General features: G+C 41.2%; 1 protein-coding gene across 1 annotated transcript; it reads right to left on the reverse strand.

The window, feature by feature from the left end:
- Positions 1–305: 305 nt before the first annotated feature.
- si:dkeyp-97a10.3 lies at positions 306–14207 on the reverse strand. The gene is made up of 9 exons (XM_042424118.1): positions 14115–14207; positions 13834–13891; positions 8558–8905; positions 7126–7392; positions 5562–5849; positions 5095–5199; positions 4841–4902; positions 2760–4679; positions 306–2354 (listed from the first exon to the last, which is right to left on the reverse strand). The coding sequence occupies exons 2-9, from the start codon at positions 13871–13873 to the stop codon at positions 2325–2327; spliced, it is 3060 nt and encodes a 1019-aa protein (XP_042280052.1). The 5' UTR covers positions 13874–13891; positions 14115–14207; the 3' UTR covers positions 306–2324.
- Between the last annotated feature and the right edge of the window lie 903 nt (positions 14208–15110).

Here is a 15110-nt window from a genome sequence, read left to right on the forward strand (position 1 = left end):
ATGCATAATTAGCACTATAGACAGTGAGCAGAAATATGCTCAGACTGCAAACAGTTCTGTGATTCAGAGGAACACCAAAATAAATAGGTGCTTTTGTGGTCTGATTTACTGTCAACGTGTGTGAAGATGTATTGTACTGAAAATCAAAAGATCCTCCTGTTTGGTGGATTGTATTCATTTTGAAATAGTAGAGCTTTAATAAAATCCTCATTGTGCATTCTGCTGTGAGTAGTCAACAAGTGATCTCTGATGTGATGAAAATAGGACAGCCGATGCACCGAATCTGTTCACCAGTAGACTCCATATGAAAAGAGCAACAATTCTTTATTGTTATTAATAACATTAAAAGGTATTTGAACAATTCATAGAGCCCAAAAAATTTACAGATCCTTCCTGCAGAGCAAAGATAAATACTGTACTTGTACATTCTGACATGAATATTCAACATCTGTATAAACCACTGTATTTACAAGCATTCATTTTCCAAAAGCGGTAAAGTAACCTCTTGCTCCAGATGTTTTTGTTGTTCGATGAGCTGTGTATTTTTTCTATTTGTTTCCAACTTTGGATGTTTATATAAAGCTGGTGCTAGTCTGTATTTCTCTTATTCTCAACTTACTAAAAAAAAAAGTTAGAATGTCTACTAATACTTTCCAACTTCCCTATCTTGTCTGCAGCATTCTCTCCAAGCCCATTTGTTCCCAATAAGCCATAAGTCTTTGGTAAAGGTCACAAATATATAAGTTTAATTTTCTAAAAGGCCAAATAATTTTCGAACAGGGTAGTTTTTAGAAAACATTACTCAGACAAGAGTAAATAGTGCATTAGTTTGGGGAACTATTTGCAGTGAAGGATTAATACACATTTGGTGGCTAGTGAGTATTTACAGCACGATGACTGTCTATGTTGGACTCAAAATAACTACAGTGCTCATGTTTATCGTAATAAGGGAACATGTCATCCTGTTCAACAGTGTGACTCGCTGATGAGTTTTTAATACTTTTGGACAACAATGGAGGTTTATGGCACAGAGATATAAGATATATCAGGTTTTGGCTACACAGACAAAATTTGTTTGAAACATTAATTCATAATTGGTTGTATTTGTTGACAATAAGAGCAATACAGAATATCATATATGGATTCTGGGTACACTTGATAATTAATGGCAATGATATCAATCAGTACAACTTAAATCAACTTTACAAGTACATCCCTGAGTTTAAAAACTAAAAACAATATAAAACCAATAAATACATAATATGTTAAAGTAATAATGACATTCCATCATTTTTAATGTGCTGTCCATGACCCAGCGCAGACAGTAAATTGTTACACTATGCTTTTTCAGCAGAAAGCGTGGCAGCTCAGGTCTTTGTGCTGACCTCATTCATGCACGGGTGTGATTATTTTCCAACTCATTTAAGTCACATAAAAGCATTTAATTAATAAGCGCCCATCCATTCGTGGGGTCCCCTTCATAGTTAGCTGAGCATTGCTTTCGAGCTCCACTGAGGCGAATCCCCTTAATTGAGAAGTGTCATGAGAGGCATCTGTAAACAGAATGCACAAAATAAATAGTTCCATGTACATCAAGACCACCCCTACAGCTAATTTCTTCTTTCATAATTGTCACCGTTCCCAGGGGCTAAGTCCATCTTGTGCAGGGTCTCTTCTCATTTACCATCTGTCACTATTAGATCTTCTTAAATGTCAAATATATTCATACAAACACCTCAAGTGCATTTGGCCAAGGTAGTGTTGTTCATTTTTGATGATGAATGGATGAGGGGATGTAAGCTTGGTCAGGAGCTATGGATCACTGAACTTGTCTGCTCTGAGGAGGCTCTTGGCAAAGTTTGATGCATGACCAGTGCTCCCAAAGTCAAAATACAACAATACTACATGAGGGTCTGGGAAACAGCGTGTGTGTGTGTGTGTGTTTGGAGAGGAGGGTTGCTGATGGGGAAACATTTTGTATGAAAACCCTTTCGTATATTTTACTTAATTTAATACATTTCTCATGACAGCATCTTAAAAAGGGTAAATTAAGTCTCGTACTTCAAGAGATTTTGTCTTTTGTTTCTAAGAAAGTAGGACTTTCTTCAATAAAGTTAGGTTTTATCATCCCGGTGGGAGATGTGTTCATTTCTATTATTAAAAAAAACTGACTTTAGTACTGAGATACCAGGTTATGACAGCTTGAGTGCAGAACCTTGTGCAGTCAGTCTTGCTTGGTGGTTTATTGGATCACGTCTGTCAGCTGTTTGTTTGTGTCAGTGGATACGGGACAGTTGTAGAGTGTAGTCTGCTGACATCTGTCATCATCTTGGTCTCCCTCTGTGAGCCTGTTGCTGGAGAGACACAACAAGCCCTTCATTGCCAACATGTCATGCAGAAGAAGAAGCAGAACCTCTGACACACAATGCTACTTCTAAAAACTGCCACTGTGTCACAAACACTCAAGACTAAATACGTTTTCATGGCATCCAGAGGACTGTCAATCGTAAAAATGCAACATTCCCTTAAAGCTGCTGTCAAGCTTCCTTCAAGAACAGACACAGCCACAAACTATGAAGTAGACAGCGCAGGTAGAAGTGGGTCTATAACGCTGTACACAAGTACAGCATGGAAGTATGACATGATATGACAGCTCTAAGTACAATCGGAGAGAGCCATGTGCTGGAAATCTGTACTATCAATAAACATATGGCATCTGTTGGCTGCAGTTTCAAATTATCATGCTGTGTCTCACTCACCTGCCATGAGTGGGTGAAGTGGGCAGTGTTCCCATGACCTCGGGCATGGGCATGGGCATGGGGATGCCGGTGTGTAGTGGCATGCACGTGGCCATTACCAGGATGGTGATGACGGTTGACGGGCATTGTGGCAGCATGGCGCTGCACATTGGACCGCTGTTGTACTTGTAGGTGTCGTTGAGCCACGGGTATATTAACAGGGGGTCTGGGGGGCTGAGGGCCCCTAGTTGGGGATTTGTGCTGGGTGCGCTCTTTGGGGAGGGTTCGGAACTGTGCAAGGGGGATAACAGGAGGCAGAGTTGGTGGGTGCTGAGCTCCAGCAGCAGGAGCTTGAGCCTGCTGTCCAGGGTGAAGCAGGGCAGCCTGAGTCTGTTGTTTCCGGTTCTGAAATATTTGAGCCCTGTCCGTGTGTGCTTTAAGTGTAGCCCGGGTTAAGTTACTAGGATTAGGCTGGGCAGATGGGTGCAGGACTGGAGCAGTGCCTCCTTGGCGAGGATGACTGGCACCATGTATGACAGGCTGTGTCTGTGTGCCTAGACCTTGTGGTGTTTTTTGGATCGGTGCTGCTCTGTGTTGCTGGGCCATGTGTGCCTGTGGAAGGTGATTAGGATCAGCCAAAGCTCTTGTATCTGCACCCTGTTGTGTCGTGGGTCCTTGTGACACAGCAGAGCGGCCAACAGAGGCCTGCTGGCTCATGAGAGGCAGTGCCTGAGGGTTACTGCTGTGTGTGGCTTCCTGCCTGTGGGCAGTCTGGCTACCAGGCGGACCTCTGATGTCTTGCTGAGCACGCTCTCTTTGTGTGTGGGGGCTTCTATGTGTGTGGTTATCAGGCTCAAGCTGTGGCACTCTAAGAGTGTATGGGCTTCCTAGATCGGCTGAGCGGTTCCTCGTCTGTCTGTCCAGTGTTAGTGTATCTTGTCTGGTTGGAGGTCTGCTCCGGGAAGTGGTTTGGCTTTGAGTTTGAGGCTGAGATCTGTTAGCCTCATGCACAGGAGGATAGTAAGTATAGTCTGTAGTGGAAGAGGTGAATTCAGGTGATGTCTGTCCTCTTTGAAGTGTGCCGCTGGGATATGCTGGTGTCCCTCTGAGGCGATCCCATGGCATCTGTCGACGGGAGGAGTTGGCAGCTGCATCATGTCTCTGTGAGTTTCTATCAGACCTGTTATGATGCTCTGGATCCTGCTGGTAGGTCTGTGTGTTCGCATTTCGCTGAGCGGTGTTGTTAATGTTATAGTGTGTGTATCCCGTCGGGATTGGTTCAGCCTGAGCTCGATGACCTGTGTCTATGTGGTTATTCGGCCGGGTGTCACTCGGATAGGACTGCCCACTTTGCATTCTAGGATTTGATTGCCCTGTTTGTGTCAGGTTTTGTTGGGTTTGTGAAGCATTATTATTGGCTGTAGCGGTAAAAGGAAATGAGCTGTCCTGCTGAGTCTGTTGGCCATTGGTTGAGAATGAGTTTAGATTGACATGAATGGTGGGCATTTGTGCATTGTTGTTTTGCTCGGCAGTTTGTGGCAGCGTGTTGAGGCTGACGTGGACTGCCGGTGGCTGGGCGCCGCCCTGGGCAGTGCCAGCCTGTATGAGAATGTTAGGGTTTTGCTGCTGTGTGTTTGTGAGCATGTTTGCGTTCTGAGCCTCAGTGTGTGTGAAAGCCGGGTTGTCAATGCCATTGTGTGGGTATGAATTGGTGTTCTGAATAGCATTGTGTAGGAGGCTATTTGTGTGGGTACGACCATTGTGTTGGTGCGTGTCAGAGTTATGCATGCCGTTCGTCGGCAGTGTCTGTGGGTTGCCAGGGCTTTCACGCAGGCCTGTGTATAAGTGGTCAGGGTGGCGCGTGTGTGTGTTAAGGTGATAGAGAGGGGGGTGGAGACCTTGGCCCAATTCCCTTGCACCATTAGGTTGTGGATCAGAGGGCTTAATGGGAGCAGATGAAAAATGAAGGGAGGGAGAGAAGAGACAGCAAAACAAAGATAGAATTAGGGGGTTAATTTGTGAAAAGCCGTTTAGCACCATCACATGGACAAGCTAAAGACAAAATCAATAGTGAATCATATATAAACTTTACAGTGGCTTACTATAGGCCTGGGATTTGTATTGGTCTTCTGCACAACCACAGTATCCCTTTGTCTTGGCTGTTCTGTAATAATAGAAATAAAGAAATATCACTTCAGTGCAAGAAAACACACCAGAGCTCTTATGTAAAGGCTAGACTGACACAGACAGCATCAAAAAGCATTTTTCAAAGCGTGTCTTGGCAAAATAGAACTACGCTAAGAAATAAATAAGAAGTGGACAAACAAAATGTCCACAATCACATACACAGACTTACCCCTCCTCCTTCGCACAAGACAGAAGATGAGGAGCGCGATGATTATGATCAGCAGCAAACAGCCAATCACAATCCCCACCACTTCTCCTGCATTAAGACATATGTCTGAAATAGAAAGAATGCTGTCAAACTAGGAGAACTGATAACGATAATGAGTCTAGAGTTTAGACAGACTTGAGGAGGAAAAGAAAAAAGAAAGGAGAGGAGGAGAAGATTCTATAAAAGGATGACAAAGTAATAGCAGAGAAAGAGACAGAGGGGGAAAGAAATGAAAATAAAGGGAGAAAAGAGTGTGTATGTGTGTGTATGTGAAAGTCACTGAATGACTTTGACCACATTCTCACCAGATCAATCTCCCAGGACACATTCTGTCCCTCTCCTGTCGCAAAGACAGATACAGGAACGGAGTCCAAAACTAACCGTCATCATTATCAGTCACTGAGAGGTCAACGTCCACCATAACTCACCTACGATGGCCAAGTCTGTCCCCTGCTCCGAGGTGCCCCCAGTGATGCCGTTTCTGGCCGTGCAGACATATCGGCCGCTCTCATTAGACGAGAAAGTCTGAAGGCTGAGCACTCCGCTGTCTGGCTGGCCAGATGTGACTGGTTGCCCATCACGTTGCCATGAGAAGAGGGCAGGGGGCAGTGAGTCAGACAAACAGGTGAGACGCACCGTCCCTCCCGCCAAAACATCACCGCCTCCGACACAATTTTTTGGGGTTTCCTTGGTAAGTACAGGGGTGTCAGGGCCATCTGGTTTGGTGATGATCAGAGGACATTGTTATCAGCATCACAAACTTTTGGTTCAAAAGTGCAAGAAAGATTAATCTGTTTATTAATTTTGGGATAAATTCACCAAATTAAAAGTAAGAAAAGTCTGGCTAAAGCACTTTGAACTTGTCACCATATCACTCAGCTAATGAAGAAGTGCACAGAGGACTTTCTGGTGGGATCATAATAGCAGCCACCTCTTGAATGAACATGTGTCTCAACAAGTCATGGTTACAGGTGAATCAGATTGGCAGGTGAGGGGCATTATGCATTCAAAATCTTGCACAGAGGCTAAAGAAAATACTGCATAATGAGGAGACACTTCCCAGACAAATTACTGCAGCCTGCTGTTCAACATAGTTTGTTAGTAAGACTAGAATTTGCATACTAACCTTTAAAGTTTACCTTGACTTTTATTTCAAGCTATATGCAGCAAAAAAAAAGTAGTGCAACAGGTCTCTGAAGTGCTGAAGAGATAAGTTGTTGAACTGATTAGTAGATCAAAAAAAAAAAATTTTAAAAATCAAACAACAGCCTTTGATATTTGATTAATTCAGGTAGCGGCACAGATGGTGATCAATTTGATTAAAAATTCCAGCTCTTCAAATGTGAAAATATGCTGCTTTTTTCTTCTTTTATATCATCGTAAATTAAATGTTTCTCGGTTTTGGATTGTTCCCCGGACAAAACACACCATTTGAAGATGACACTTCAGCTCCTTGAAAGGTGTGAGGGACATTTTCCAACACTAGTTTTATAAGCCTTAATTTAAAAGCAGGACTGCAAAATCCCCTCTGATTTTGACATGACATTGATTATTCACTCTACATGATTAAAATAAAGTCTGCTGTCTAGCACGAACACAGGAAGTGGTGACTCAAAACTAAAGTGCGTTACATGTCCGTCAGTGCATATATCTGTGGAATGAATAGTCTCAATGGAATTTACCAACACTCATGATCTGATGTGTGTTTCATTTCAGTAAAGAAACCTGTGTTAGATGCTAGAAGACAGGGATGTTGTGGATATTGTAGTATGCCACTGGGGTGATGTTGGGAGTGTTGGGATAATACCGTGAGACTGTCACACCAGAATTAAGGCTATGATCAAGACAAATCAAGAAGCTTATGGAGAAATGTCCTGTATCTGAGTGCAATTCAGCACACTGTATTCAGTGCAATGTGGATACGCAGATAAGCTACTGCTATTTGCAGTGGCTACAGCAGATTAGCTGCCACTTCAATCAGTGCACACTCACAGTAGACAGTGAAGCTCTGTGTGGCGGTGCGGGCACTGACAGGGTTGCTGACAGTACATGTGTACTCCCCGGTATCAGCCCGCCTGGCTGGGTTGATGACCAGCGAGCCACCTGAGATGGTGATCCTGGAGTTGGCGGTGATGGTTTCGCCTCCTTTACCCCACTGGACTGTAATCTCTGTCCCAGCCGTCCATGTACACCTCAGAGAGATATTTCTCCCCTCCACAGCCACTGAGGGTACAAACAGACTGACCCCGGCCACTGCATCTACAGAGACAGTAAAAAATAAAAGATTTCTGCAAAGAGCTGCAAAAGCAGAATTATCCAGAAAAGATTTCTAAAGGCACCACTAGCTAGAGAGCATCAGAGTGTGAGAGCGCTCACTTCAAAAGTTGGAGTGACAAAACAATAGAGTGCAGTTTTATGTTTCTGTTGGGAATAATTTGTAATCAAAGCAAGGGAGAGCCGAGAAGGGACAGGATTCAGATAGAGGCACAGATGTTGAATAAGAGGGCAGACGGTACGAGTGTTAGCTGAGATGCCTCTTGGCGGGCAGCCTAAGTTAAATAATTGGAGAGGGAGAAGAGGGGGCGTATGGACGGAGGAGGCTGTGACTAAGAGAGAACCGCGGCAGCAGCAACAGCAAACAAACAAAAACATTCAGACAACAACCAGATAGCTCTAATCACTCGCATTTTTGTTTCCGCTCGCCTGTGACTCAGCAGCAGCATTTTGTATTTTAGGATTTTATCTGGCTCTCATTTCCAGAGTAAGTTATGAGTGAGTATGTAGGAGGTTGAGAGGCATGCTCAAGAACACGGCTGCTGCATGACATGAACTCGCTGTTGTGCATTTGGAGGATGTGACCTTTCAGCAATAATAGACTAGTGCTTTTAACAATTTGGTCACCCTGCCACCCCATTAGTGCCGGTGATAACAGGGATGAGAGAGACTGTACGTCATCCCTCCAGCGTGGGCTTATGACTCAAAATAAAGAGACACTCAGCTGTTCAGGTTCCATTACAATACTGTATGTAAATGAATGCAAATCCTGTATGTACTGTATGTAAATGTAACGCTACATTTAAACTGGTACAGTATCAAACATCTAAGAGCACGAGCGCTGCATATCAAATGAGTTTTAATTAGCATAAAGCCCTGAGCCACTAGCTTCATCCCCTCCTCATTTTTCATTAATTTTACCTCGCCTACTATGGGTCACTAATTTCATTATACCTCCCAGACTAATTCTCTTACTCCCCAAATCCTCCAGCTTCTCTCTTTACTCCCTTCTGTTCCTCCTTAACATTAGCGCTTCCTTGAAAACCTCCTTCTCCCACACACTCCAGTACCCCTCCTACTTTCCTTTACTTCCCCTTCTCCTCTTCTTCTCTGTTCAGTGAACTTACAGGCACACTTCTTTATTTCTTACCAAACACTCTCAGCTGTACTGATCTGGAGTTAGTAGACAGGCCTGTTGTAGCAGAGGGGATCACCTCCACCGTGTAGTTCCCTGCATCTCGGAGCTGAGCACCTCCAATTCGGAGCTGAGTGGCAGTGATAGAGACCCTCCCCTGGAACTGAGGCACCGGGTTAACCACTGCACTTCCTCCGGCAAACAATCCAAGGGTGATTCCTCCTTGGTATTGCCATGTCATGGATAGGACCTCAGGCACCGTCAGCACTGTGAACACTACATCAGTACCAGTTTGAACCAGCAACGGGTCTGTCTGGAACTCAATCTGTACAGGATCCTGCGCCAACACATTGGCAGAGAGGACTAAAAAGGAAATAAAAGGAGAGAAGTAGTGGTGCAAAGTAACTGTGAACATTTACTCAAGGACTGAAACACAATTTGAGCATCTTATACTTACAGTATTATTTAGCATTTCCATTCCATGCAACTTTATACTTCTACTCCACTACATTACAGAAAGAAATATTGTACTTTTTACTCTAATTTACTACCTGCAGTAAAGTTGCCACATACTTCGTAGGGCTGCAACTAACAATTATTTTCGTTATTGATTAATCTGTTGATTATTTTCTAAACTAATCGATTAGTTGTTTTATATATAAAGTGTCAGATAATGATCAAAAATGTTGATCACCACTTCCCAAAGCCCAAGATGCAACCTAAAATGTCTTGTTTTGACCCCACAGACGTACAGTTTACTATCATAGAAGACTAAAAAACAAAAAATATTCAAATTTTTGAATTGAATTTTCTGTCAATCGATTAATCAATGAATCTGCTAAATTTTGTGGCTCTAATACTTTGCATAAAAAGTATATGATGAGCTTATAAAATACAGTGTATTGTTAAAGATCAAACAAGTGGTTCCGAGGTCTGTTTGGCTTGTGAATCCTTACAATAAAGTGTCTACTTGGGGCCCTTTTATTGTCACTTTTCAGATGTTTATGAGCTTTTAGCAAAGTAATTTCCCTCTCTAAATTTCTCAGATGGTTTTACTTAAATGACTGTTACCCAAACAGGTCAAATAATCTAATAATTGACAAAAAAGCAAAGATAAGAGAATCATTTTTCAAAAATGAACAGAATGTTTTTTCTTCTTTCCTGCCCCATTAATAACTGTTCTGACTTTCTACTTTCAAATAAAGCCGGTCAGACGCCATAGACTTCCTACATGCACATTTATCTTCTTACCATCAGATGTTTTTGCCTGTAGGCCTCTCATTGTACAGATGAGGTGAATGGATGTTTGAATATGTTATGCAAATGTGCATCTACGTCAAGTTCAAATCAAGTAGCTTAACGTAAGTTAAAGAAAATTATTCATATGAATTCAATGTATCAAAACAACAAAACGGTAATAAAAGATTATCAAACTAAGAAGCGTGCGGTTGAAAAACTGTTTCTCTGCGGCGTCTCTTTCCTTTGTCGCACCTGGTTCAGTTAACCTCTTGCTGCACCACACGCACACTATGTCTTAGCTGGTATCAGTCTCAGCCGATCAACCACAGCCAAAATATGCTTAAAAAAAATGGCCCCAGCAGTAACAAATACAGTGTATTCAGGATCACAACCCATCTGCTTTATCTTGTGAAGCTTTAGGGGCCCAACACTTGGTTGGAAACCACTGGATTAAACTACCTGACTGTATATGAAGTAGCTAAAACCAGCTACAACTGCAGCTTCCAGGATGATGCATCAGAATTAACAATCTAATAATTTTATACATAATATGTAAAGTGCAGGGTCTACTAATACGTCTGTACATTTTCTTCAGTAATATTTTGAATGCAGAACTTTTACTTGCAATTGAGTATTTTTACGTAACGTATTGGTACTGTTACTTAAGAGAAGGATCTGAATACTTCCTTTTACCACTGCAGAGAACAAAATCTATACATGCACACTGACTTGGCTCAGGGGGTAAAAACCCATTAGTAAGATACACACTCCTTTGTCCCTTGTAGATTTCACGCCATGTTTTCTGGATTGTGAGTGATCCAAAGCTAAACATCTATTTTGTGTTTTTGTTAGCTCGTCTTAACGTAAGCCGCGCCGAAATATTTGCTGTCTCTCTTCTCAAGAATCCTTGGTGCATAGGCAATCTTTCAAAAACACTTATGTAAAGAATCATTGATTTTACACATTCAGGCATTTCACTGTTGTATACTGTTTGTCCGTTTGTACTCTGTATGTGAGTGGAGATGGAAAGAAATTGTTCTCCAACACTTTGTTTTTGTGTTTGGCTGCCAGTCCCTCTTGTTTGTGTTGGTATTACAGACCCAGGCAGGGAAACCCAGGCTGAATTTTCAATGCCCTTTTTACTGGCGTATAAAGCTACCACGCAAGAATGCTCTGGCCAATGAATTATAGTGAATCAAATCAATATGGTCCTGATCAGTCTCGCTGGACTGCCTTCACACAATTTTCACAGGGGAGCAGAGTATAAAATGACAAGAGCCAACAGCGAGATGGATTGCATTCAGCTTCTCACACTGAGTTGTTAAAGACAACAACAGTGTTTCAGTGCCCGATTAAAAATATCAGCAGCCTTGTTGCTTTTTTTTCAACAGAGACACAAAGATAAAGAGTCATGAATCAGAAGGGAGGAAACACCCATGGGTGACTCAGAACAGTATCGATGTGTTCATGTACTGTTGGATTGTTTTTACAAGGTCACAAAAGCAATTCAAATAGCTCCAGATATGATGGTATGATGGTAAATTTATTGAGTTACAATGAATTTATGAGTATATAACTGATATATAACTATGTAAGTGATTTAGTCACAGACATGCTTGGAATAAGCAATAGCAGAGAGCCAAGAAGTCATGTCAGCAACTGTTGTAAATCTGAACTGAATCCAAAACCATAAATATTACAGCCCGTTCTCACTCCCAACTCATCACATACTGACGCTTGGTCAGGATTACTTGGCGTCACATTTTAACACACTGGGTACACCTTTAGCGTCATTTTTCAATGTGCATTGTAGTTTGATAGACTTCTGTAGAACTAGCGCAACGTCTGAAATAGACGCTGTGAGACCAATGATATCTATGTAAAGAGATTAATTTCCATAATTGGAGGTGGTGGGTTGGATGAAACTGGACTTTGCTGCAGGAGACGACTGTTCCCTTCCCTTCCATCCACACTTTTTAAACCATGAGTTGGGACAATTTTTAACCAAAACCATGCTGTCTCCCTAACCCTAACCAAGTGGTTTTTGTGCCTAACCAGACCTTAAGTACAGCGTTGTCACACCGTAAAATATAATTATTTTTTTAACAGTGACTTCCTTGATACTGCGCTTTAAGTTTCTGTAGGCGGGTCTCATGGGTGTAACTGTTCATTCCCTCTATTTATTCCAAACCAACCACTGTTTCTGGAAATGTAAAAGAAATATTATGCACGCTTAAAGAACGTTTGCCAGAATCCTATCCACCAAACCGCAGGCGTTTAGAACGGAAAAAGCAAAAGCATTTATGAATTGTGTAGGTTGAGTCACAATTTCGCAATATCAATTTCCAATAGACAGCAGCGAAATGAATATTTAATTATATGAAAATGTTGCTGATTATTACTTTAATTATTATCTTTCATGCATGAACAACAAGCCTTAGTTAATGAACAAATTAAAATATAATTTACATTCCCGGTGCTAATTTTCTTTGCTCGTCTTGCTACTAATAACAAAAGTAGATCTTTGTTGCTTGATCTTTTTCATTTTTATTCACCCAACACTGAAATCTAAAATTCTGGATGGGAGACTTTGATACAATAATAGATACCCTACTTCTTTCACAGCCATTATGCAAGGTCTTCAAAGACACTTTGAGGATAAGGCTGGTATTCTTCTATATTTTTGTTCGATGTCGACACATGCAATGAAAAGACCGTCTCTCAATACTTAATTTAGATCTCTTTCAGCTCAAGGCTAATCTCTCAAGAGTCCACCATAAAATCACATCTGTATGTGATGTTGTTGTCATTGAGTTAATGTGACATTCCTACTTAATGTGTGAAATTTAGCCTCAAGCCTACTGGCTCCTAATGAAGACGTCATTAAAAACAAGTCACAAATACATAGTTTCATTCTTTCAGCTGGTTATTGTTTTTAGCAAATGTTACAAACAGAAGTAAACTGCATTTGTTGGGGGACTATTTTCAGCTGTGGAGTAATACACATTAAGTGTTCTAGTGAGTATTAACAGTAGCAGAACAGTAGATTTAGGATTGATGCAAAATAAACTACAGTGGCTGTCATGAGAAAAAATGTCACCCAGAGCAACGCTGTGGCTCCTGGATGTGTTTTTAATCATTTTGGGGAAACAAAGGAGGTCTATGGCACACAGGAATAAGCTATATCAGGCTTTGGCTGCTCAGATAATACTTGTTAGTAGGATCAATTCATTGTTAGATTTGGTGTTTGCATGGGATTTGATGATAGCAAGAAAAATGCAGTATGTCAACAGATTTATCCTTTAAATTATGCATGTGCCAATAACCAGACCCCAGTGACACAAGAATATCTTACACCCACATTACAGGCTTTCTCCCTCAATTTATCTTTCTAAAGCTTTCAGTTAAGAAGGGATGAAGGGAGCTTTGAAAATTCATATTTATGTTGCCTTTAACAGATTTTTTTTTTTTAAATCTTTTGAAATTATAAAGTCTATGATCTTGTCTGTTTTTATTCAAACACATTCATTCACATTCATATTGACTATTTTGTGATGAATGCAAGCTAGTTTGGGTCACGTGTACTTTCCCACACAATAGCGAAGTATCAGTATTGGTAGTAGACCTATTGTTCATGCATGAATAACAACCATACAGTAAAAACAGTGAAATCGCCCATCCCCATCTGCAAAATACCAAGTGTCATGCATGAATAGAAAGAATAGCCTCCCAGTCACTCTGAATAAGCATGAGAGCTCAGATGTAGAAGCCTGGGAGGAGTCCGTGAAGGCATCACGTCACTCAGTAGTCAGTGCACAGATGGGAATGCGGCCGCGCAGGTTTAAGAGCAGTTAAGACGAGCCTTCTGCTTGAAATGCAATTGTTTCATAAACGTGCTTTGAATACCACAGCTTCTCTTCCCGGACCTGTTTTTTACCCCCACAGTACAGACTCTACGCATACTCTTTAGAGGCTCTTGTGAGCTGTATGAACCGTTTGAACATTACTGTCGGAGCAAGAGGAGAGGAAACTGTCAGTGCAAATTGTTTTACCTGCCAGTGACAGACTGATAAGGAGCAAAGGTTGTCTCATGTCGTCAGTCAGGCCGCTCTGCAGAGAGATTAAACTCTTTTAATATACACAATTACTTCTTCTGTTAAGTCTGACAATTTTTTACACAGTTTTGAAAGCAGAATTTCTCCAACACAAAAGAGAATACCTGTTATTAGCTATTATATAGCACGACATTCAATTCAGTTAATACCTGATTAAAAAAACAAACATAAACACTCTCTCCTGAGCAGTGATAAAGAGTTAGCTGTTTAAAACTCACCAACGTACTTCGCCCCTGCCTTCGTGATCATTTTTGTACTGGAATAAGACTCAGTATCAGTTTGTTTTGCTAACTAATGTGTGTTCTTCCTGTTTATCCACTATTACCTGACAGGGACACACCTGTTCTCTTAAAGGGCCAGCAGCCCAGTATTTTCAATAGACCGATACCGTGTGGGTAAGTCACTATTGGTCAAGTTCAATGATAACATATATATATAGACGGGTGATAAATTAAAGGGAAAAACCAGTACAGGCCTGAATGCTGCACTCTTGTACTCACTTATTTAACAGATGTCATGATGACCTTCATCCTTATGAATTATGCCTGATGAAGGTCTGAGAACCAAAACGTGGTTAATAAAGTGAGAACAAGTGATGGATAGATTATTTCCTTTCCAAGTCAAGAGTTTTTGATCCTACGCACCTGTCACTAAGACTTGATGGTGTGCAAGAACTTTTCTGATATTGCAACCTAAATTTAGTGGAATAAAAAAAGTACAATTTTCCATTTCCATTTAAGCACAGTACTTAGTTTCCACCACTATACTACCTTTTTCCTTGGGGAAGTGTTTTCACTCTTATGAAACTCATATATATAAACACACTGACAGCAGTTATGCAGAGACAATATCACTTTCCAGAGACGATATACACACATACACATTTTATTTTTTCAGAATGGTTTCCCATTTGACATTCATGATGTTGCTACGTTACATGGCAGCAATGATCTGGTGAAGCAGTTGATAAAATTATATGGAGGTAATAATATCTTTATACAGTCTATTCTTCGCTTAATTTGTTCACATATGCAATGATATGGATTAATGTGAACCAAAACCAATATACATAAAGGATTTTGCATATGGAGCCAGAAGCATTTGATGATGTCTGCTGAAGAAACAGAGGCTAAGGCAGAAGGCAAAGCGTCCATGCTTTTTCGGCTGATGTATTAGTGCCACCCGCTGGTTAATTCCAGATAATAGCACTCCTC

The sequence above is a fragment of the Thunnus maccoyii genome, chromosome 10, assembly GCF_910596095.1.
Source record: "Thunnus maccoyii chromosome 10, fThuMac1.1, whole genome shotgun sequence".
In the NCBI taxonomy this organism is placed as follows: Eukaryota; Metazoa; Chordata; class Actinopteri; order Scombriformes; family Scombridae; genus Thunnus; species Thunnus maccoyii.